Source organism: Coregonus lavaretus (genome assembly GCF_964263955.1).
Source record: "Coregonus lavaretus genome assembly, chromosome: 11".
Classification (NCBI taxonomy): Eukaryota; Metazoa; Chordata; class Actinopteri; order Salmoniformes; family Salmonidae; genus Coregonus; species Coregonus lavaretus.
In genome coordinates, this window is record NC_139998.1 from 59,327,741 (window position 1) to 59,350,249 (window position 22,509).

A 22,509-nucleotide genomic window follows, 5' to 3' on the forward strand; every position below is an offset into this window, starting at 1 on the left:
GGTCTACCTCTTTGTTGCTGGCTTCTACATCAGGGTTGGAGGTCTCTGTGGTGGTAGATGAGCTGTCATCGTTCAGCTGGTCTCCCGGAGGTGGTTTTCCCTTCGCTCTCCTGTCCTCCTTCTCCTTCTTCCTCTGAGCTTTAGTTTGACCTCTCAGCTGCTTTCCTTTAGAGTCCAGCACTGCAGGACACCACAAATACACAACTACAGTCACAACTACTGCAGGACACCACAAATACACAACTACAGTCACAACTACTGCAGGACACCACAAATACACAACTACAGTCACAACTACTGCAGGACACCACAAATACACAACTACAGTCACAACTACTGCAGGACAACACAAATACACAACTACAGTCACAACTACTGCAGGACAACACAAATACACAACTACAGTCACAACTACTGCAGGACAACACATATACACAACTACAGTCACAACTACTGCAGGACAACACATATACACAACTACAGTCACAACTACTGCAGGACACCACAAATACACAACTACAGTCACAACTACAGTCACAACTACTGCAGGACAACACAAATACACAACTACAGTCACAACTACTGCAGGACAACACAAATACACAACTACAGTCACAACTACTGCAGGACAACACAAATACACAACTACAGTCACAACTACTGCAGGACACCACAAATACACAACTACAGTCACAACTACAGTCACAACTACTGCAGGACAACACAAATACACAACTACAGTCACAACTACTGCAGGACAACACAAATACACAACTACAGTCACAACTACTGCAGGACAACACAAATACACAACTACAGTCACAACTACTGCAGGACAACACAAATACACAACTACAGTCACAACTACAGTCACAACTACTGCAGGACACCACAAATACACAACTACAGTCACAACTACTGCAGGACAACACAAATACACAACTACAGTCACAACTACAGTCACAACTACTGCAGGACACCACAAATACACAACTACAGTCACAACTACTGCAGGACAACACAAATACACAACTACAGTCACAACTACTGCAGGACACCACAAATACACAACTACAGTCACAACTACAGTCACAACTACTGCAGGACAACACATATACACAACTACAGTCACAACTACTGCAGGACACCACAAATACACAACTACAGTCACAACTACTGCAGGACAACACAAATACACAACTACAGTCACAACTACTGCAGGACAACACAAATACACAACTACAGTCACAACTACTGCAGGACAACACAAATACACAACTACAGTCACAACTACAGTCACAACTACTGCAGGACAACACAAATACACAACTACAGTCACAACTACTGCAGGACAACACAAATACACAACTACAGTCACAACTACTGCAGGACACCACAAATACACAACTACAGTCACAACTACTGCAGGACAACACAAATACACAACTACAGTCACAACTACAGTCACAACTACTGCAGGACAACACAAATACACAACTACAGTCACAACTACTGCAGGACACCACAAATACACAACTACAGTCACAACTACAGTCACAACTACTGCAGGACAACACAAATACACAACTACAGTCACAACTACTGCAGAACAACACAAATACATATGCCTAAGCATGGTTGGTTACAAAGGGCTTGTGCACTACCTCTAGTCAACTCCAAACAATTCAGCTCTGCACAGCCCCAGAGAGTCCTACGGTGCCTCCAGAAAGGATTCATACCACTTCACTTATTCCACATCTTGTGTTACCGCCTGAATTCAAAATGGATCAAATGTTGTTGGTTTTCACACACAATACCCCATAATGACAAAAATATCTCATTTATACTGAATATAATTCATACAAAAATATAAACGGAACATGTAAAGTGTTGGTCCCATGTTTCACGAGCTGAAAATAAAAAAAATCCCCTAAAATACGCACAAAATGTGTATTTCTCTCAAATGTGCACAAATTAGTTTACATCCCTGTTAGTGAGCATTTCTCCTTTGCCAAGATAATCCATCCACCTGACAGGTGTGGCATATCAAGAAGCTGATTAAACAACATGATCATTACACAGGTGCACCTTGTGCTGGGGACAATAAAAGGCCACTCTAAAATGTGTAGTTTTGTCACATAACACAATGCCACAGATGTCTCAAGTTTTGCGGGAGCGTGCTGAGGAGGGGGGGGGGGAAACTCATTCTGATTGGCTGGGCCTGGCTCCCCAGTGGGTGGGCCTATGCCCTCCCAGGCCCACCCATGGCTGCAACCCTGCCCAGTCATGTGAAATCCATAGATGAGGGCATAATTTATTTATTTAAATTAACTGAGTAAAATATTTGAAGTTGTTGCATGTTGCGTTTATATTTTTGTTCAGTATACTAAAGTATTCACACCCCTGAGTCAATACTTTGTAGAAGCACCTTTGGCAGTGATTACAGCTGTGAGTCTTTCTGGGAAAGTCTCTAAGAGCTTTCCACACCTGGATTGTGCAACATTTGCCCATTATTCTTTTCAAAATTCTTCAAGCTCTGTCAAATTGGTTGTTGATCATTGCTAGGCAACCATTTTCAGGTCTTGCCATAGATTTTCAAGCAGATTTAAGTCAAAACTGTAATTCGGCCTCTCAGGAACATTCACTGTCTTCTTGGTAAGCAACTCCAGTGTATATTTGGCCTTGTGTTTTAGGTTATTGTCCTGTTGAAAGGTGAATTAATCTCCCAGTGTCTGGTGGAAAGCAGACTGAACCAGGTTTTCCTATAGGATTTTGCCTGAGCTTAGCTCCATTCCTTTTATTTTTTAGCCTGAAAAACTCCCCAGTTCTTATTGATTCCAAGCATACCCATAACATGATGCAGCCACCACTATGCTTGAAAATATGGAGAATGGTACTCAGTAATGTGTTGGATTTGCCCCAAACATAACACTTTGTATTCAGGACAAGACGTTAATTGCTTTGCCACATTTTTTGCAGTATTACTTTAGTGCCTTGTTGCAAACAGGATGCATGTTTTGGAATATTTGTATTCTGTACAGGCTTCCTTCTTTTCACTCTGTCATTTAGGTTAGTGTTGTGGAGTAACTACAATGTTGTTGATCCATCCTCAATTTCCTCCTTTCACAGCCATTAAACTCTGTAACTGTTTTAAAGTCACCATTGGCCTCATGGTGAAATCCCTGAGTGGTTTCCTTCCTCTCCGACAACTGAGTTAGGAAGGACGCCTGTATCTTTGTAGTGACTGGGTGTATTGATACACCATCCAAAGTGTAATTAATAACTTCACCATGCTCAAAGGGATATTCAATGTCTGCTTTTTTTATTTTTACCTATCTACCAATAGGAGCCCTTCTTTGTGAGTCACTTGAAAACCTCCCTGGTCTTTGTGGTTGAATCTGTGTTTAAAATGCACTGCTCGACTGAGGGACCTTACAATCAAACACTATTATTGCACACAGAGTGAATCCATGCAACTTATTATGTGACTTGTTAAGCACATTTTTACTCCTGAACGTATTTAGGCCATAACAAAGGGGTTGGATACTTATTGATTCAAGACATTTTGGTGTTTCATTTTTTATAAATGTGTAAAAAAATCTAAATGTAATCCATTTTAAATTCAGGCTTTAACACAACAAAATGTGGAAAAGGTCAAGGGGTGTGAAAACTTTCTGAAGACACTGTACGTGTAGAATCAAAGCACTGTTTATATTGCTCTGCACAGCCCCATCCATCATGGGTGTAGTTAGTGTGAAATAAAATGCTACCATTGTTCTGTGTAGACTGAGGAGTAATGCTACCATTGTTCTGTGTAGACTGAGGAGTAATGCTACCATTGTTCTGTGTAGACGGAGGAGTAATGCTACCATTGTTCTGTGTAGACTGAGGAGTAATGCTACCATTGTTCTGTGTAGACGGAGGAGTAATGCTACCATTGTTATGTGTAGACTGAGGAGTAATGCTACCATTGTTCTGTGTAGACGGAGGAGTAATGCTACCATTGTTCTGTGTAGACTGAGGAGTAATGCTACCATTGTTCTGTGTAGACTGAGGAGTAATGCTACCATTGTTCTGTGTAGACTGAGGAGTAATGCTACCATTGTTCTGTGTAGACGGATGAGTAATGCTACCATTGTTCTGTGTAGACTGAGGAGTAATGCTACCATTGTTATGTGTAGACGGAGGAGTAATGCTACCATTGTTCTGTGTAGACTGAGGAGTAATGCTACCATTGTTCTGTGTAGACGGAGGAGTAATGCTACCATTGTTCTGTGTAGACTGAGGAGTAATGCTACCATTGTTCTGTGTAGACGGAGGAGTAATGCTACCATTGTTCTGTGTAGACGGAGGAGTAATGCTACCATTGTTCTGTGTAGACGGAGGAGTAATGCTACCATTGTTCTGTGTAGACGGAGGAGTAATGCTACCATTGTTCTGTGTAGACGGAGGAGTAATGCTACCATTGTTCTGTGTAGACGGAGGAGTAATGCTACCATTGTTCTGTGTAGACGGAGGAGTAATGCTACCATTGTTCTGTGTAGACTGAGGAGTAATGCTACCATTGTTCTGTGTAGACGGAGGAGTAATGCTACCATTGTTCTGTGTAGACTGAGGAGTAATGCTACCATTGTTCTGTGTAGACGGAGGAGTAATGCTACCATTGTTCTGTGTAGACTGAGGAGTAATGCTACCATTGTTCTGTGTAGACGGAGGAGTAATGCTACCATTGTTCTGTGTAGACGGAGGAGTAATGCTACCATTGTTCTGTGTAGACGGAGGAGTAATGCTACCATTGTTCTGTGTAGACGGAGGAGTAATGCTACCATTGTTCTGTGTAGACTGAGGAGTAATGCTACCATTGTTCTGTGTAGACGGAGGAGTAATGCTACCATTGTTCTGTGTAGACGGAGGAGTAATGCTACCATTGTTCTGTGTAGACGGAGGAGTAATGCTACCATTGTTCTGTGTAGACGGAGGAGTAATGCTACCATTGTTCTGAGATCCGTTGTGATCCTGTAGAGCTTGTAGAGGTGATTCAGGTCTGTCTAGGTCATTATCCATGGCCCCCAGGAGGCTGGCGTAGTCTGGGTCCTCTCCCCCAGAACAGAGCCTTCTGTGGGGCAGAGACGACCCTGACCCAGGGCCCCCGTCCTGGAGGTCCAGGCGTCCTCCACCCTGCTGCCCCTTGGAGCTCCGCGCCTTCCGATTGGTCAGCTGACAGGAAACCGGGGCGCCATTGGCTAGCTGGGAGGAAGAGGAGGAGGAAGTGGAGGAGGCTTGTATAGTTGATCGACCGAAGCCCATCCTGGCTCTCTGTCTATCAAGGTCCATGGAGGACCTGCTGTTCTGGCCCCCGGCCCGGGACACCCCACTACCAGACCCATACATCCCCCTGGTCGATTTCTGGTGGGTGTCAGTGAAATCATTCAAGCTAAAGGACAAAGAATAGTGGGGACATCACATTTTTAGAAGATGTAACAGTTCTCTGAAAAAGATACTACTCTCCACAAGAGGACCATTATATACATCCATATGGGTGGGCTATCTTTGATGCAAGACACTTTAATGACAAACAAATACATCCATAACAAAAGAGGTAGTCGGACTTACTTAGCATCACTTGAAATGAATACTATTTCCCTGAGGTGGAAGGGTCTGCCCGTCTCCATGGCAGAGTCCAGAGACAGACTTCTCTTAAAGGGCTCCCAGATCCCCTGGGCTTCCAGGTAGGCTTTAGCAATCACCAGCAGGAACAGGGAGCTACAGAGGAGAGAGGAGAGCCATGTTATCAGGGAGCTACAGAGGAGAGAGGAGAGCCATGTTAACAGGGAGCTACAGAGGAGAGAGGAGAGCCATGTTAACATGGAGCTACAGAGGAGAGAGGAGAGCCATGTTAACATGGAGCTACAGAGGAGAGAGGAGAGCCATGTTAACAGGGAGCTACAGAGGAGAGAGGAGAGCCATGTTAACAGGGAGCTACAGAGGAGAGAGGAGAGCCATGTTAACAGGGAGTTACAGAGGAGAGAGGAGAGCCATGTTAACAGGGAGCTACAGAGGAGAGAGGAGAGCCATGTTAACAGGGAGCTATGGAGGAGGAGAGCCATGTTAACAGGGAGCTACAGAGGAGAGAGGAGAGCCATGTTAACAGGGAGCTACAGAGGAGAGAGGAGAGCCATGTTAACAGGGAGCTACAGAGGAGAGAGGAGAGCCATGTTAACAGGGAGCTACAGAGGAGAGAGGAGAGCCATGTTAACAGGGAGCTACAGAGGAGAGAGGAGAGCCATGTTAACAGGGAGCTACAGAGGAGAGAGGAGAGCCATGTTAACAGGGAGCTACAGAGGAGAGAGGAGAGCCATGTTAACAGGGAGCTACAGAGGAGAGAGGAGAGCCATGTTAACAGGGAGCTACAGAGGAGAGAGGAGAGCCATGTTAACAGGGAGCTACAGAGGAGAGAGGAGAGCCATGTTAACAGGGAGCTACAGAGGAGAGAGGAGAGCCATGTTAACAGGGAGCTACAGAGGAGAGCCATGTTAACAGGGAGCTACAGAGGAGAGAGGAGAGCCATGTTAACAGGGAGTTACAGAGGAGAGAGGAGAGCCATGTTAACAGGGAGCTACAGAGGAGAGAGGAGAGCCATGTTAACAGGGAGCTATGGAGGAGGAGAGCCATGTTAACAGGGAGCTACAGAGGAGAGAGGAGAGCCATGTTAACAGGGAGCTACAGAGGAGAGAGGAGAGCCATGTTAACAGGGAGCTACAGAGGAGAGAGGAGAGCCATGTTAACAGGGAGCTACAGAGGAGAGAGGAGAGCCATGTTAACAGGGAGCTACAGAGGAGAGAGGAGAGCCATGTTAACAGGGAGCTACAGAGGAGAGCCATGTTAACAGGGAGCTACAGAGGAGAGAGGAGAGCCATGTTAACAGGGAGCTACAGAGGAGAGAGGAGAGCCATGTTAACAGGGAGCTACAGAGGAGAGAGGAGAGCCATGTTAACAGGGAGCTACAGAGGAGAGAGGAGAGCCATGTTAACAGGGAGCTATGGAGGAGAGAGGAGAGCCATGTTAACAGGGAGCTACAGAGGAGAGAGGAGAGCCATGTTAACAGGGAGCTACAGAGGAGAGAGGAGAGCCATGTTAACAGGGAGCTACAGAGGAGAGAGGAGAGCCATGTTAACAGGGAGCTACAGAGGAGAGAGGAGAGCCATGTTAACAGGGAGCTACAGAGGAGAGAGGAGAGCCATGTTAACAGGGAGCTACAGAGGAGAGAGGAGAGCCATGTTAACAGGGAGCTACAGAGGAGAGCCATGTTAACAGGGAGCTACAGAGGAGAGAGGAGAGCCATGTTAACAGGGAGCTACAGAGGAGAGAGGAGAGCCATGTTAACAGGGAGCTACAGAGGAGAGAGAAGAGCCATGTTAACAGGGAGCTACAGAGGAGAGAGGAGAGCCATGTTAACAGGGAGCTACAGAGGAGAGAGGAGAGCCATGTTAACAGGGAGCTATGGAGGAGGAGAGCCATGTTAACAGGGAGTTACAGAGGAGAGAGGAGAGCCATGTTAACAGGGAGCTACAGAGGAGAGAGGAGAGCCATGTTAACAGGGAGCTACAGAGGAGAGAGGAGAGCCATGTTAACAGGGAGCTACAGAGGAGAGAGGAGAGCCATGTTAACATGGAGCTACAGAGGAGAGAGGAGAGCCATGTTAACAGGGAGCTACAGAGGAGAGAGGAGAGCCATGTTAACAGGGAGCTACAGAGGAGAGCCATGTTAACAGGGAGCTACAGAGGAGAGCCATGTTAACAGGGAGCTACAGAGGAGAGAGGAGAGCCATGTTAACAGGGAGCTACAGAGGAGAGAGGAGAGACATTTTAACAGGGAGCTACAGAGGAGAGAGGAGAGCCATGTTAACATGGAGCTACAGAGGAGAGAGGAGAGCCATGTTAACAGGGAGCTACAGAGGAGAGAGGAGAGCCATGTTAACAGGGAGCTACAGAGGAGAGAGGAGAGCCATGTTAACAAGGAGCTACAGAGGAGAGAGGAGAGCCATGTTAACAGGGAGCTACAGAGGAGAGAGGAGAGCCATGTTAACAGGGAGCTACAGAGGAGAGAGGAGAGCCATGTTAACAGGGAGCTACAGAGGAGAGAGGAGAGCCATGTTAACAGGGAGCTACAGAGGAGAGAGGAGAGCCATGTTAACAGGGAGCTACAGAGGAGAGCCATGTTAACAGGGAGCTACAGAGGAGAGAGGAGAGCCATGTTAACAGGGAGCTACAGAGGAGAGAGGAGAGCCATGTTAACAGGGAGCTACAGAGGAGAGAGGAGAGCCATGTTAACAGGGAGCTACAGAGGAGAGAGGAGAGCCATGTTAACAGGGAGCTACAGAGGAGAGCCATGTTAACAGGGAGCTACAGAGGAGAGAGGAGAGCCATGTTAACAGGGAGCTACAGAGGAGAGAGGAGAGCCATGTTAACAGGGAGCTATGGAGGAGGAGAGCCATGTTAACAGGGAGTTACAGAGGAGAGAGGAGAGCCATGTTAACAGGGAGCTACAGAGGAGAGAGGAGAGCCATGTTAACAGGGAGCTACAGAGGAGAGAGGAGAGCCATGTTAACAGGGAGCTACAGAGGAGAGAGGAGAGCCATGTTAACAGGGAGCTACAGAGGAGAGAGGAGAGCCATGTTAACAGGGAGCTACAGAGGAGAGAGGAGAGCCATGTTAACAGGGAGCTACAGAGGAGAGAGGAGAGCCATGTTAACAGGGAGCTACAGAGGAGAGAGGAGTGCCATGTTAACATGGAGCTACAGAGGAGAGAGGAGAGCCATGTTAACAGGGAGCTACAGAGGAGAGAGGAGAGCCATGTTAACAGGGAGCTACAGAGGAGAGAGGAGAGCCATGTTAACAAGGAGCTACAGAGGAGAGAGGAGAGCCATGTTAACAGGGAGCTACAGAGGAGAGAGGAGAGCCATGTTAACAGGGAGCTACAGAGGAGAGAGGAGAGCCATGTTAACAGGGAGCTACAGAGGAGAGAGGAGAGCCATGTTAACAGGGAGCTACAGAGGAGAGCCATGTTAACAGGGAGCTACAGAGGAGAGCCATGTTAACAGGGAGCTACAGAGGAGAGAGGAGAGCCATGTTAACAGGGAGCTACAGAGGAGAGAGGAGAGCCATGTTAACAGGGAGCTACAGAGGAGAGAGGAGAGCCATGTTAACAGGGAGCTACAGAGGAGAGAGGAGAGCCATGTTAACAGGGAGCTACAGAGGAGAGCCATGTTAACAGGGAGCTACAGAGGAGAGAGGAGAGCCATGTTAACAGGGAGTTACAGAGGAGAGAGGAGAGCCATGTTAACAGGGAGCTACAGAGGAGAGAGGAGAGCCATGTTATCAGGGAGCTATGGAGGAGGAGGAGAGCCATGTTAACAGGGAGCTACAGAGGAGAGAGGAGAGCCATGTTAACAGGGAGCTACAGAGGAGAGAGGAGAGCCATGTTAACAGGGAGCTACAGAGGAGAGCCATGTTAACAGGGAGCTACAGAGGAGAGAGGAGAGCCATGTTAACAGGGAGCTACAGAGGAGAGAGGAGAGCCATGTTAACAGGGAGCTATGGAGGAGGAGAGCCATGTTAACAGGGAGTTACAGAGGAGAGAGGAGAGCCATGTTAACAGGGAGCTACAGAGGAGAGAGGAGAGCCATGTTAACAGGGAGCTACAGAGGAGAGAGGAGAGCCATGTTAACAGGGAGCTACAGAGGAGAGAGGAGAGCCATGTTAACAGGGAGCTACAGAGGAGAGAGGAGAGCCATGTTAACAGGGAGCTACAGAGGAGAGAGGAGAGCCATGTTAACAGGGAGCTACAGAGGAGAGAGGAGAGCCATGTTAACAGGGAGCTACAGAGGAGAGAGGAGTGCCATGTTAACATGGAGCTACAGAGGAGAGAGGAGAGCCATGTTAACAGGGAGCTACAGAGGAGAGAGGAGAGCCATGTTAACAGGGAGCTACAGAGGAGAGAGGAGAGCCATGTTAACAAGGAGCTACAGAGGAGAGAGGAGAGCCATGTTAACAGGGAGCTACAGAGGAGAGAGGAGAGCCATGTTAACAGGGAGCTACAGAGGAGAGAGGAGAGCCATGTTAACAGGGAGCTACAGAGGAGAGAGGAGAGCCATGTTAACAGGGAGCTACAGAGGAGAGCCATGTTAACAGGGAGCTACAGAGGAGAGCCATGTTAACAGGGAGCTACAGAGGAGAGAGGAGAGCCATGTTAACAGGGAGCTACAGAGGAGAGAGGAGAGCCATGTTAACAGGGAGCTACAGAGGAGAGAGGAGAGCCATGTTAACAGGGAGCTACAGAGGAGAGAGGAGAGCCATGTTAACAGGGAGCTACAGAGGAGAGCCATGTTAACAGGGAGCTACAGAGGAGAGAGGAGAGCCATGTTAACAGGGAGTTACAGAGGAGAGAGGAGAGCCATGTTAACAGGGAGCTACAGAGGAGAGAGGAGAGCCATGTTATCAGGGAGCTATGGAGGAGGAGGAGAGCCATGTTAACAGGGAGCTACAGAGGAGAGAGGAGAGCCATGTTAACAGGGAGCTACAGAGGAGAGAGGAGAGCCATGTTAACAGGGAGCTACAGAGGAGAGAGGAGAGCCATGTTAACAGGGAGCTACAGAGGAGAGAGGAGAGCCATGTTAACAGGGAGCTACAGAGGAGAGAGGAGAGCCATGTTAACAGGGAGCTACAGAGGAGAGAGGAGAGCCATGTTAACAGGGAGCTACAGAGGAGAGCCATGTTAACAGGGAGCTACAGAGGAGAGAGGAGAGCCATGTTAACAGGGAGCTACAGAGGAGAGAGGAGAGCCATGTTAACAGGGAGCTACAGAGGAGAGAGGAGAGCCATGTTAACAGGGAGCTACAGAGGAGAGCCATGTTAACAGGGAGCTACAGAGGAGAGAGGAGAGCCATGTTAACAGGGAGCTACAGAGGAGAGAGGAGAGCCATGTTAACAGGGAGCTATGGAGGAGGAGAGCCATGTTAACAGGGAGTTACAGAGGAGAGAGGAGAGCCATGTTAACAGGGAGCTACAGAGGAGAGAGGAGAGCCATGTTAACAGGGAGCTACAGAGGAGAGAGGAGAGCCATGTTAACAGGGAGCTACAGAGGAGAGAGGAGAGCCATGTTAACAGGGAGCTACAGAGGAGAGAGGAGAGCCATGTTAACAGGGAGCTACAGAGGAGAGAGGAGAGCCATGTTAACAGGGAGCTACAGAGGAGAGCCATGTTAACAGGGAGCTACAGAGGAGAGCCATGTTAACAGGGAGCTACAGAGGAGAGAGGAGAGCCATGTTAACAGGGAGCTACAGAGGAGAGAGGAGAGCCATGTTAACAGGGAGCTACAGAGGAGAGAGGAGAGCCATGTTAACAGGGAGCTACAGAGGAGAGAGGAGAGCCATGTTAACAGGGAGCTACAGAGGAGAGCCATGTTAACAGGGAGCTACAGAGGAGAGAGGAGAGCCATGTTAACAGGGAGTTACAGAGGAGAGAGGAGAGCCATGTTAACAGGGAGCTACAGAGGAGAGAGGAGAGCCATGTTATCAGGGAGCTATGGAGGAGGAGGAGAGCCATGTTAACAGGGAGCTACAGAGGAGAGAGGAGAGCCATGTTAACAGGGAGTTACAGAGGAGAGAGGAGAGCCATGTTAACAGGGAGCTACAGAGGAGAGAGGAGAGCCATGTTATCAGGGAGCTATGGAGGAGGAGGAGAGCCATGTTAACAGGGAGCTACAGAGGAGAGAGGAGAGCCATGTTAACAGGGAGCTACAGAGGAGAGAGGAGAGCCATGTTAACAGGGAGCTACAGAGGAGAGAGGAGAGCCATGTTAACAGGGAGCTACAGAGGAGAGAGGAGAGCCATGTTAACAGGGAGCTACAGAGGAGAGAGGAGAGCCATGTTAACAGGGAGCTACAGAGGAGAGAGGAGAGCCATGTTAACAGGGAGCTACAGAGGAGAGCCATGTTAACAGGGAGCTACAGAGGAGAGAGGAGAGCCATGTTAACAGGGAGCTACAGAGGAGAGAGGAGAGCCATGTTAACAGGGAGCTACAGAGGAGAGAGGAGAGCCATGTTAACAGGGAGCTACAGAGGAGAGCCATGTTAACAGGGAGCTACAGAGGAGAGAGGAGAGCCATGTTAACAGGGAGCTACAGAGGAGAGAGGAGAGCCATGTTAACAGGGAGCTATGGAGGAGGAGAGCCATGTTAACAGGGAGTTACAGAGGAGAGAGGAGAGCCATGTTAACAGGGAGCTACAGAGGAGAGAGGAGAGCCATGTTAACAGGGAGCTACAGAGGAGAGAGGAGAGCCATGTTAACAGGGAGCTACAGAGGAGAGAGGAGAGCCATGTTAACAGGGAGCTACAGAGGAGAGAGGAGAGCCATGTTAACAGGGAGCTACAGAGGAGAGAGGAGAGCCATGTTAACAGGGAGCTACAGAGGAGAGCCATGTTAACAGGGAGCTACAGAGGAGAGCCATGTTAACAGGGAGCTACAGAGGAGAGAGGAGAGCCATGTTAACAGGGAGCTACAGAGGAGAGAGGAGAGCCATGTTAACAGGGAGCTACAGAGGAGAGAGGAGAGCCATGTTAACAGGGAGCTACAGAGGAGAGAGGAGAGCCATGTTAACAGGGAGCTACAGAGGAGAGAGGAGAGCCATGTTAACAGGGAGCTACAGAGGAGAGAGGAGAGCCATGTTAACAGGGAGCTACAGAGGAGAGCCATGTTAACAGGGAGCTACAGAGGAGAGAGGAGAGCCATGTTAACAGGGAGTTACAGAGGAGAGAGGAGAGCCATGTTAACAGGGAGCTACAGAGGAGAGAGGAGAGCCATGTTATCAGGGAGCTATGGAGGAGGAGGAGAGCCATGTTAACAGGGAGCTACAGAGGAGAGAGGAGAGCCATGTTAACAGGGAGCTACAGAGGAGAGAGGAGAGCCATGTTAACAGGGAGCTACAGAGGAGAGAGGAGAGCCATGTTAACAGGGAGCTACAGAGGAGAGAGGAGAGCCATGTTAACAGGGAGCTACAGAGGAGAGAGGAGAGCCATGTTAACAGGGAGCTACAGAGGAGAGCCATGTTAACAGGGAGCTACAGAGGAGAGAGGAGAGCCATGTTAACAGGGAGCTACAGAGGAGAGAGGAGAGCCATGTTAACAGGGAGCTTCAGAGGAGAGAGGAGAGCCATGTTAACAGGGAGCTACAGAGGAGAGAGGAGAGCCATGTTAACAGGGAGCTATGGAGGAGAGAGGAGAGCCATGTTAACAGGGAGCTACAGAGGAGAGAGGAGAGCCATGTTAACAGGGAGCTACAGAGGAGAGAGGAGAGCCATGTTAACAGGGAGCTACAGAGGAGAGAGGAGAGCCATGTTAACAGGGAGCTACAGAGGAGAGAGGAGAGCCATGTTAACAGGGAGCTACAGAGGAGAGAGGAGAGCCATGTTAACAGGGAGCTACAGAGGAGAGCCATGTTAACAGGGAGCTACAGAGGAGAGAGGAGAGCCATGTTAACAGGGAGCTACAGAGGAGAGAGGAGAGCCATGTTAACAGGGAGCTACAGATGAGAGAGAAGAGCCATGTTAACAGGGAGCTACAGAGGAGAGAGGAGAGCCATGTTAACAGGGAGCTACAGAGGAGAGAGGAGAGCCATGTTAACAGGGAGCTACAGAGGAGAGAGGAGAGCCATGTTAACAGGGAGCTATGGAGGAGGAGAGCCATGTTAACAGGGAGTTACAGAGGAGAGAGGAGAGCCATGTTAACAGGGAGCTACAGAGGAGAGAGGAGAGCCATGTTAACAGGGAGCTACAGAGGAGAGAGGAGAGCCATGTTAACAGGGAGCTACAGAGGAGAGAGGAGAGCCATGTTAACATGGAGCTACAGAGGAGAGAGGAGAGCCATGTTAACAGGGAGCTACAGAGGAGAGAGGAGAGCCATGTTAACAGGGAGCTACAGAGGAGAGCCATGTTAACAGGGAGCTACAGAGGAGAGAGGAGAGCCATGTTAACAGGGAGCTACAGAGGAGAGAGGAGAGCCATGTTAACAGGGAGCTACAGAGTAGAGAGGAGAGCCATGTTAACAGGGAGCTACAGAGGAGAGAGGAGAGCCATGTTAACAGGGAGCTACAGAGGAGAGAGGAGAGCCATGTTAACAGGGAGCTACAGAGGAGAGAGGAGAGCCATGTTAACAAGGAGCTACAGAGGAGAGAGGAGAGCCATGTTAACAGGGAGCTACAGAGGAGAGAGGAGAGCCATGTTAACAGGGAGCTACAGAGGAGAGAGGAGAGCCATGTTAACAGGGAGCTACAGAGGAGAGAGGAGAGCCATGTTAACAGGGAGCTACAGAGGAGAGAGGAGAGCCATGTTAACAGGGAGCTACAGAGGAGAGAGGAGAGCCATGTTAACAGGGAGCTACAGAGGAGAGAGGAGAGCCATGTTAACAGGGAGCTACAGAGGAGAGAGGAGAGCCATGTTAACAAGGAGCTATGGAGGAGGAGAGCCATGTTAACAGGGAGTTACAGAGGAGAGAGGAGAGCCATGTTAACAGGGAGCTACAGAGGAGAGAGGAGAGCCATGTTAACAGGGAGCTATGGAGGAGGAGAGCCATGTTAACAGGGAGTTACAGAGGAGAGAGGAGAGCCATGTTAACAGGGAGCTACAGAGGAGAGAGGAGAGCCATGTTAACAGGGAGCTACAGAGGAGAGAGGAGAGCCATGTTAACATGGAGCTACAGAGGAGAGCCATGTTAACAGGGAGCTACAGAGGAGAGAGGAGAGCCATTTTAACAGGGAGCTACAGAGGAGAGAGGAGAGCCATGTTAACATGGAGCTACAGAGGAGAGAGGAGAGCCATGTTAACAGGGAGCTACAGAGGAGAGAGGAGAGCCATGTTAACAGGGAGCTACAGAGGAGAGAGGAGAGCCATGTTAACAAGGAGCTACAGAGGAGAGAGGAGAGCCATGTTAACAGGGAGCTACAGAGGAGAGAGGAGAGCCATGTTAACAGGGAGCTACAGAGGAGAGAGGAGAGCCATGTTAACAGGGAGCTACAGAGGAGAGAGGAGAGCCATGTTAACAGGGAGCTACAGAGGAGAGCCATGTTAACAGGGAGCTACAGAGGAGAGAGGAGAGCCATGTTAACAGGGAGTTACAGAGGAGAGAGAAGCTAGTAAATTATCATCTGATATAAACACAATGATGTGGTTGAAAAGCCTGGCCACAGATCTGTTTGTGCCAACCACGATAGGAGTTGGTTATACAGCACAAAAAGATCTGGGACCAGGCTATTTGAAAATGTGCTTATATTTGAAAATACTGCTGCAGCTACTATGTATTGTGTATACCTCATAATGAGGGATTAGATCCAGTTCCCACCTCGCAGTGACAGACCACGTGTAACAACACCTGCACAGGATCGGTACATCCAAACGTCACACCTGCGGGACAGGTACAGGATGGCAACAACAACTGCCCGAGTTACACCAGGAACGCACAATCCCTCCATCAGTGCTCAGACTGTCCGCAATAGGTTGTGAGAGGCTGGACTGAGGGCTTGTAGGCCTGTTGTAAGGCAGGTCCTCACCAGACATCACCGGCAACAACGTCGCCTATGGGCACAAACCCACCGTCGCTGGACCAGACAGGACTGGCAAAAAGTGCTCTTCACTGACGAGTCGCGGTTTTGTCTCACCAGGGGTGATGGTCGGATTCACGTTTCTCGTCGAAGGAATGAGCATTACACCGAGGCCTGTACTCTGGAGCGGGATCGATTTGGAGGTGGAGGGTCCGTCATGGTCTGGGGCGGTGTGTCACAGCATCATCGGACTGAGCTTGTTGTCATTGCAGGCAATCTCAACGCTGTGCGTTACAGGGAAGACATCCTCCTCCCTCATGTGGTACCCTTCCTGCAGGCTCATCCTGACATGACCCTCCAGCATGACAATGCCACCAGCCATACTGCTCGTTCTGAGCGTGATTTCCTGCAAGACAGGAATGTCAGTGTTCTGCCATGGCCAGCGAAGAGCCCGGATCTCAATCCCATTGAGCACGTCTGGGACCTGTTGGATCGGAGGGTGAGGGCTAGGGCCATTCCCCCCAGAAATGTCAGGGAACTTGCAGGTGCCTTGGTGGAAGAGTGGGGTAACATCTCACAGAAAGAACTGGCAAATCTGGTGCAGTCCATGAGGAGGAGATGCACTGCAGTACTTAATGCAGCTGGTGGCCACACCAGATACTGACCGTTACTTTTGATTTTGACCCCCCCCCCCCCCCCCTTTGTTCAGGGACACATTATTCAATTTCTGTTAGTCACATGTCTGTGGAACTTGTTCAGTTTATGTCTCAGTTGTTGAATCTTGTTATGTTCATACAAATATTTAAACATGTTAAGTTTGCTGAAAATAAACACAGTTGACAGTGAGAGGACGTTTCTTTTTTTGCTGAGTTTATGTATATCTCATGATGAGGGAGAAGATTAGCTCCAGCTTCCAACTGAGTCTGAGTTATACATGCATGTACACTACCAGTCAAACGTTTGGACAAACATACTCATTCAAGGGTTTTTCTAAATAATTCTCATTCAGATTTTTTTTTAATAATAGTGAAGACATCAAAACTATAAAATAACACATATGGAATCATGTAGTAACCAAAGAAAAGTGTTAAACAAATCAAAATATAGTTTATATTTGAGATTCTTCCAATAGCCACCCTTTGTCTTGATGACAGCTTTGCACACTCTTGGCATTCTCTCAACCTGCTTCATGAGGTAGTCACCTGGAATGCATTTCAATTAACAAGTGTGCCTTGTTAAAAGTTAATTTGTGGAATTTCTTTCCTTCTTAATGCGTTTGAGCCAATCAGTTGTGTTGTGACAAGGTAGGGGTGGTATACAGAAGATGGTCTTTTACCAAATAGGGCTAAGTCCATATTATGGCAAGAACAGCTCAAATAAGCAAAATCGAACTCACAACCCTGGCGTTGCAAACGCCATGCTCTTCCAACTGAGCTATATCCCTTATTTCATAGTTTTGATGTCTTCACTATTATTCTACAATGTAGAAAATAGTAAAAATAAAGAAAAACCCTTGAATGAGTGTCTAAACTTGTCAGTGGTACTGTATATATAAATATGTATACCTCATAATGAGCTCCCAATTGGGTCTGGGTTATACATGTCAAGGGGTCTGAATACTTTCCGAATGCACTGTACATACAGTTGTGGTGCCCTCGGTGGTGACCGGGGGACTGCCACTGTTTGGAGCGTCAGTCACGCCCCACAACCAGCAAGCTAGGCTGCAGAGCCATGCCCTGCACATGAAGCCGCAACACACCTGGGGCCTCATTTATAACCACAAGGTGCTGTTTTCGTCAGCACAGGTGAAGCTACTGGCTGGAGGCTGAGCTCACCGGACATTTGGTGGAGGCTCACGGACATTGACTTATGACTGCAGAAAAGTCGGCTTGTAAACTGGATAGCAGCCCAGCTATTTAGTCTTCTAAGTTAAGTTCAGCCTAAGTTAAGTTTATCACCTGTGTGTGGGAGTGTTTTGATTGTCCTTTCTGTGAATCAATGTTCCAGCCTAGCCTGGTTTAAGCCTCTGTGTTCCAGCCTAGCCTGGTTTAAGCCCCTGTGTTCCAGCCTAGCCTGGTTTAAGCCTCTGTGTTCCAGCCTAGCCTGGTTTAAGCCCCTGTGTTCCAGCCTAGCCTGGTTTAAGCCTCTGTGTTCCAGCCTAGCCTGGTTTAAGCCTCTGTGTTCCAGCCTAGCCTGGTTTAAGCCTCTGTGTTCCAGCCTAGCCTGGTTTAAGCCTCTGTGTTCCAGCCTAGCCTGGTTTAAGCCTCTGTGTTCCAGCCTAGCCTGGTTTAAGCCTCTGTGTTCCAGCCTAGCCTGGTTTAAGCCTCTGTGTTCCAGCCTAGCCTGGTTTAAGCCTCTGTGTTCCAGCCTAGCCTGGTTTAAGCCTCTGTGTTCCAGCCTAGCCTGGTTTAAGCCTCTGTGTTCCAGCCTAGCCTGGTTTAAGCCTCTGTGTGCTGAACCTTTTTGTTATTGTTTCTCATTACATTTTTACATTTTAGTCATTTAGCAGACGCTCTTATCCAGAGCGACTTACAGTTAGTGAGTGCATACATTTTTCCATACTGGCCCCCCGTGGGAATCGAAACCCACAACCCTGGCGTTGCAAACGCCATGCTCTACCAACTGAGCTACACGGGGCCTCATCATTGCCATCCTGTCAGCCACGCGAGTCGTTACATAGTACACTGCATACCTCATGATGAAGGAGACGATGAGGTACAGCTCCAGCTCCCAGGAGGGGAGGGCCTCTGTACAGGAGGCCAACATGTGATAGGGTAGAGAGGCGTTCAGGACAAACACAAACTCTGACCCTCCCTCCGTCACTAGCTTCAGCTCCCGGATCACTCTGGACGTTGTGAAGTCCGGTGTGAACCTGGGATAGAGACAGACAGGAAGGAGACGCAGTCAGTCAGTGAACAGGGGCTACCTCCATACACACATACAGGTTAAGTGACCTGTATCAAACGAGTTAAACCAGCCACACTGTACACAGGGTTCTCTTTCCTTAAATGACATTTGATGTGATACTGCAGCACACAACGATGCAAGGTTAAAAGCACAATAAGATAGAGAATGGCTTGGTGACATCTGTGAACCACAACAACACTACTCTCAAAATTATTCACGTGCCTAAAATAAGGGAAGTAGCTAGATACATTTACCAGCAGGTCATTCTTGTACAATTGGGTACTAAGGTTTGTTAACCAATGCATCTTAATAGCAGAAACATTTAAAGAGCCCCTCTGTGATATTTACAGCCGTTTACAGCAAACCAACTGACCAGGCTGCCATTTTGTTTGTCAAATTAAGTGGCCAACACAAACACTTCCATGTTGTGTAGCTACTTGACATGAGCCAGCAGAGTTGATGTTGAGTCTCTTTAAAGGCTAGAGGGGAGAGGTGAAGAGGAACTGCAAGCAACACAGAGAGGAACAGAGAGCACATTCATCCTCCGATAGTAATAGAGCTAACACACACACACACACACACACATACACACACACACACACACCGTGTGGCTGAAGACCTGTATTAATATAGCTTTTAGGGCGTGAGGAGAGAACACACCTCTGAGTGCTAGTGTTTGCTCAGTGGCTGGTTGCAAGGCCCCTACTTATCTGTTGACCCATTTCAGTTCAGTAGACTAGAGCTCCTCTCAGTTCAGTAGACTAGAGCCCCTCTCAGTTCAGTAGACTATAGTTCCTCTCAGTTCAGTAGACTATAGCTCCTCTCAGTTCAGTAGACTAGAGCCCCTCTCAGTTCAGTAGACTAGAGCCCCTCTCAGTTCAGTAGACTATAGTTCCTCTCAGTTCAGTAGACTATAGCTCCTCTCAGTTCAGTAGACTAGAGCCCCTCTCAGTTCAGTAGACTAGAGCCCCTCTCAGTTCAGTAGACTATAGTTCCTCTCAGTTCAGTAGACTAGAGCCCCTCTCAGTTCAGTAGACTAGAGCCCCTCTCAGTTCAGTAGACTAGAGCCCCTCTCAGTTCAGTAGACTATAGTTCCTCTCAGTTCAGTAGACTATAGCTCCTCTCAGTTCAGTAGACTAGAGCCCCTCTCAGTTCAGTAGACTAGAGCCCCTCTCAGTTCAGTAGACTAGAGCCCCTCTCAGTTCAGTAGACTATAGTTCCTCTCAGTTCAGTAGACTATAGTTCCTCTCAGTTCAGTAGACTATAGTTCCTCTCAGTTCAGTAGACTAGAGCCCCTCTCAGTTCAGTAGACTAGAGCCCCTCTCAGTTCAGTAGACTAGAGCCCCTCTCAGTTCAGTAGACTAGAGCCCCTCTCAGTTCAGTAGACTAGAGCCCCTCTCAGTTCAGTAGACTATAGTTCCTCTCAGTTCAGTAGACTATAGTTCCTCTCAGTTCAGTAGACTAGAGCTCCTCTCAGTTCAGTAGACTAGAGCTCCTCTCAGTTCAGTAGCCTAGAGCTCCTCTCAGTTCAGTAGACTAGAGCTCCTCTCAGTTCAGTAGACTATAGTTCCTCTCAGTTCAGTAGACTATAGCTCCTCTCAGTTCAGTAGACTAGAGCTCCTCTCAGTTCAGTAGACTATAGTTCCTCTCAGTTCAGTAGACTAGAGCCCCTCTCAGTTCAGTAGACTATAGCTCCTCTCAGTTCAGTAGACCACAGCTCCTCTCAGTTCAGTAGACTAGAGCTCCTCTCAGTTCAGTAGACTAGAGCTCCTCTCAGTTCAGTAGACTATAGTTCCTCTCAGTTCAGTAGACTATAGCTCCTCTCAGTTCAGTAGACTAGAGCCCCTCTCAGTTCAGTAGACTAGAGCCCCTCTCAGTTCAGTAGACTATAGTTCCTCTCAGTTCAGTAGACTAGAGCCCCTCTCAGTTCAGTAGACTAGAGCTCCTCTCAGTTCAGTAGACTAGAGCTCCTCTCAGTTCAGTAGCCTAGAGCTCCTCTCAGTTCAGTAGACTAGAGCCCCTCTCAGTTCAGTAGACTAGAGCCCCTCTCAGTTCAGTAGACTAGAGCCCCTCTCAGTTCAGTAGACTATAGTTCCTCTCAGTTCAGTAGACTATAGTTCCTCTCAGTTCAGTAGACTATAGTTCCTCTCAGTTCAGTAGACTATAGCTCCTCTCAGTTCAGTAGACTAGAGCCCCTCTCAGTTCAGTAGACTAGAGCCCCTCTCAGTTCAGTAGACTAGAGCCCCTCTCAGTTCAGTAGACTATAGTTCCTCTCAGTTCAGTAGACTATAGTTCCTCTCAGTTCAGTAGACTAGAGCTCCTCTCAGTTCAGTAGCCTAGAGTTCCTCTCAGTTCAGTAGCCTAGAGTTCCTCTCAGTTCAGTAGACTAGAGCTCCTCTCAGTTCAGTAGACCACAGCTCCTCTCAGTTCAGTAGACTAGAGCTCCTCTCCTCAGCTATATTTCACATTATAAGACACTATCAAATGAATGCGATTCATCTGCATTAGAGGCTTTTACAGCCATTTACAGGAATCCATTTCTGCACCATAGAAGGACTGATAAGCCCATCCATCTGATGGACACTGTAGTGTCTTATCAGTCAGTGACTCTGTTATGTGAGTATGCAAAGCTACTAAACAGTTGCTGTGATTTTAAACTTACAGTATAACTAGGTCTTTAGAAGCATTTGGTTTAAGTGCAAACTGTTGACAGTTGAGAACTTTGAATCCGTATCCTTGGCAGGGCTGGCCGTTGATCTCTGCAGACCGCATATAGAACGGGAGCAGACCAGTGTTCTCCATCCTGAAGGTCCTTCTCAGAGTGGACTTGGGCTCCTTGGACTTGATCTCTGGAAAGGAACAGTGGTGAGGGGGAAAGATGTGTTAAGAGAGTAATGTTCATTTAAATGGAGAACATGACTTGCAGTGGCAGCATATTCTGAAGGGATACGGTGTCTCTCAGCGTCAGTACTTGGGCCAACTCCAACAGGGAATCGCACTTCCCTCGTTTTAGACTGGGGCCTCGTAGCGAAGAGAACTTTAACTGGGTAAAGGGTAACTCACTGGCTGTGCAGTCTTTCAGCAATGTAAAGTTAATATACAGTGCCTAGTGAAAGTCTACACAACCCTTTACAGCTTTACACAACTTGCTCCACATTTTCAAAGTGAAAGAAAAGGTATAGAACATTTTCTAAATTAATAACAAATCCAAAACAAAGATGTCTTGATTGTGTGTCTTCACACCCCCAGAGTTAATACACGGTGGAAACACCCCAGAGTTAATACACGGTGGAAACACCCCAGAGTTAATACACGGTGGAAACACCCCAGAGTTAATACACGGTGGAAACACCCCCAGAGTTAATACACGGTGGAAACACCCCCAGAGTTAATACACGGTGGAAACACCCCCAGAGTTAATACACGGTAGAAACACCCCCAGAGTTAATACACGGTGGAAACACCCCTGAGTTAATACACGGTGAAAACACCCCTGAGTTAATACACGGTGGAAACACCCCAGAGTTAATACACGGTGGAAACACCCCCAGAGTTAATACACGGTGGAAACACCCCCAGAGTTAATACACGGTGGAAACACCCCAGAGTTAATACACGGTGGAAACACCCCCAGAGTTAATACACGGTGGAAACACCCCCAGAGTTAATACACGGTGGAAACACCCCCAGAGTTAATACACGGTGGAAACACCACGGTGGAAACACCCCAGAGTTAATACACGGTGGAAACACCCCAGAGTTAATACACGGTGGAAACACCACGGTGGAAACACCCCCAGAGTTAATACACGGTGGAAACACCCCAGAGTTAATACACGGTGGAAACACCCCCAGAGTTAATACACGGTGGAAACACCCCCAGAGTTAATACACGGTGGAAACACCCCAGAGTTAATACACGGTGGAAACACCCCAGAGTTAATACACGGTGGAAACACCCCAGAGTTAATACACGGTGGAAACACCCCCAGAGTTAATACACGGTGGAAACA

The 22,509-nt window shown here is 48.1% G+C and overlaps 1 protein-coding gene across 1 annotated transcript in view; it reads right to left on the bottom strand.

Annotated features, from left to right (window-relative positions):
* The window catches only part of tmem131 (transmembrane protein 131), a 153,290-nt gene that overhangs the window by 16,309 nt on the left and 114,472 nt on the right, over positions 1 to 22,509 (bottom strand). The window contains exons 26-30 of the mRNA XM_084172016.1: positions 21,159 to 21,345; positions 18,282 to 18,461; positions 5,614 to 5,763; positions 4,992 to 5,434; positions 8 to 180 (exon numbers count right to left, since the gene is read on the bottom strand). Of these exons, the coding sequence (XP_084028142.1) occupies positions 8 to 180; positions 4,992 to 5,434; positions 5,614 to 5,763; positions 18,282 to 18,461; positions 21,159 to 21,345 (1,133 nt within the window). The remainder of the gene's footprint in view (positions 1 to 7; positions 181 to 4,991; positions 5,435 to 5,613; positions 5,764 to 18,281; positions 18,462 to 21,158; positions 21,346 to 22,509) is intronic.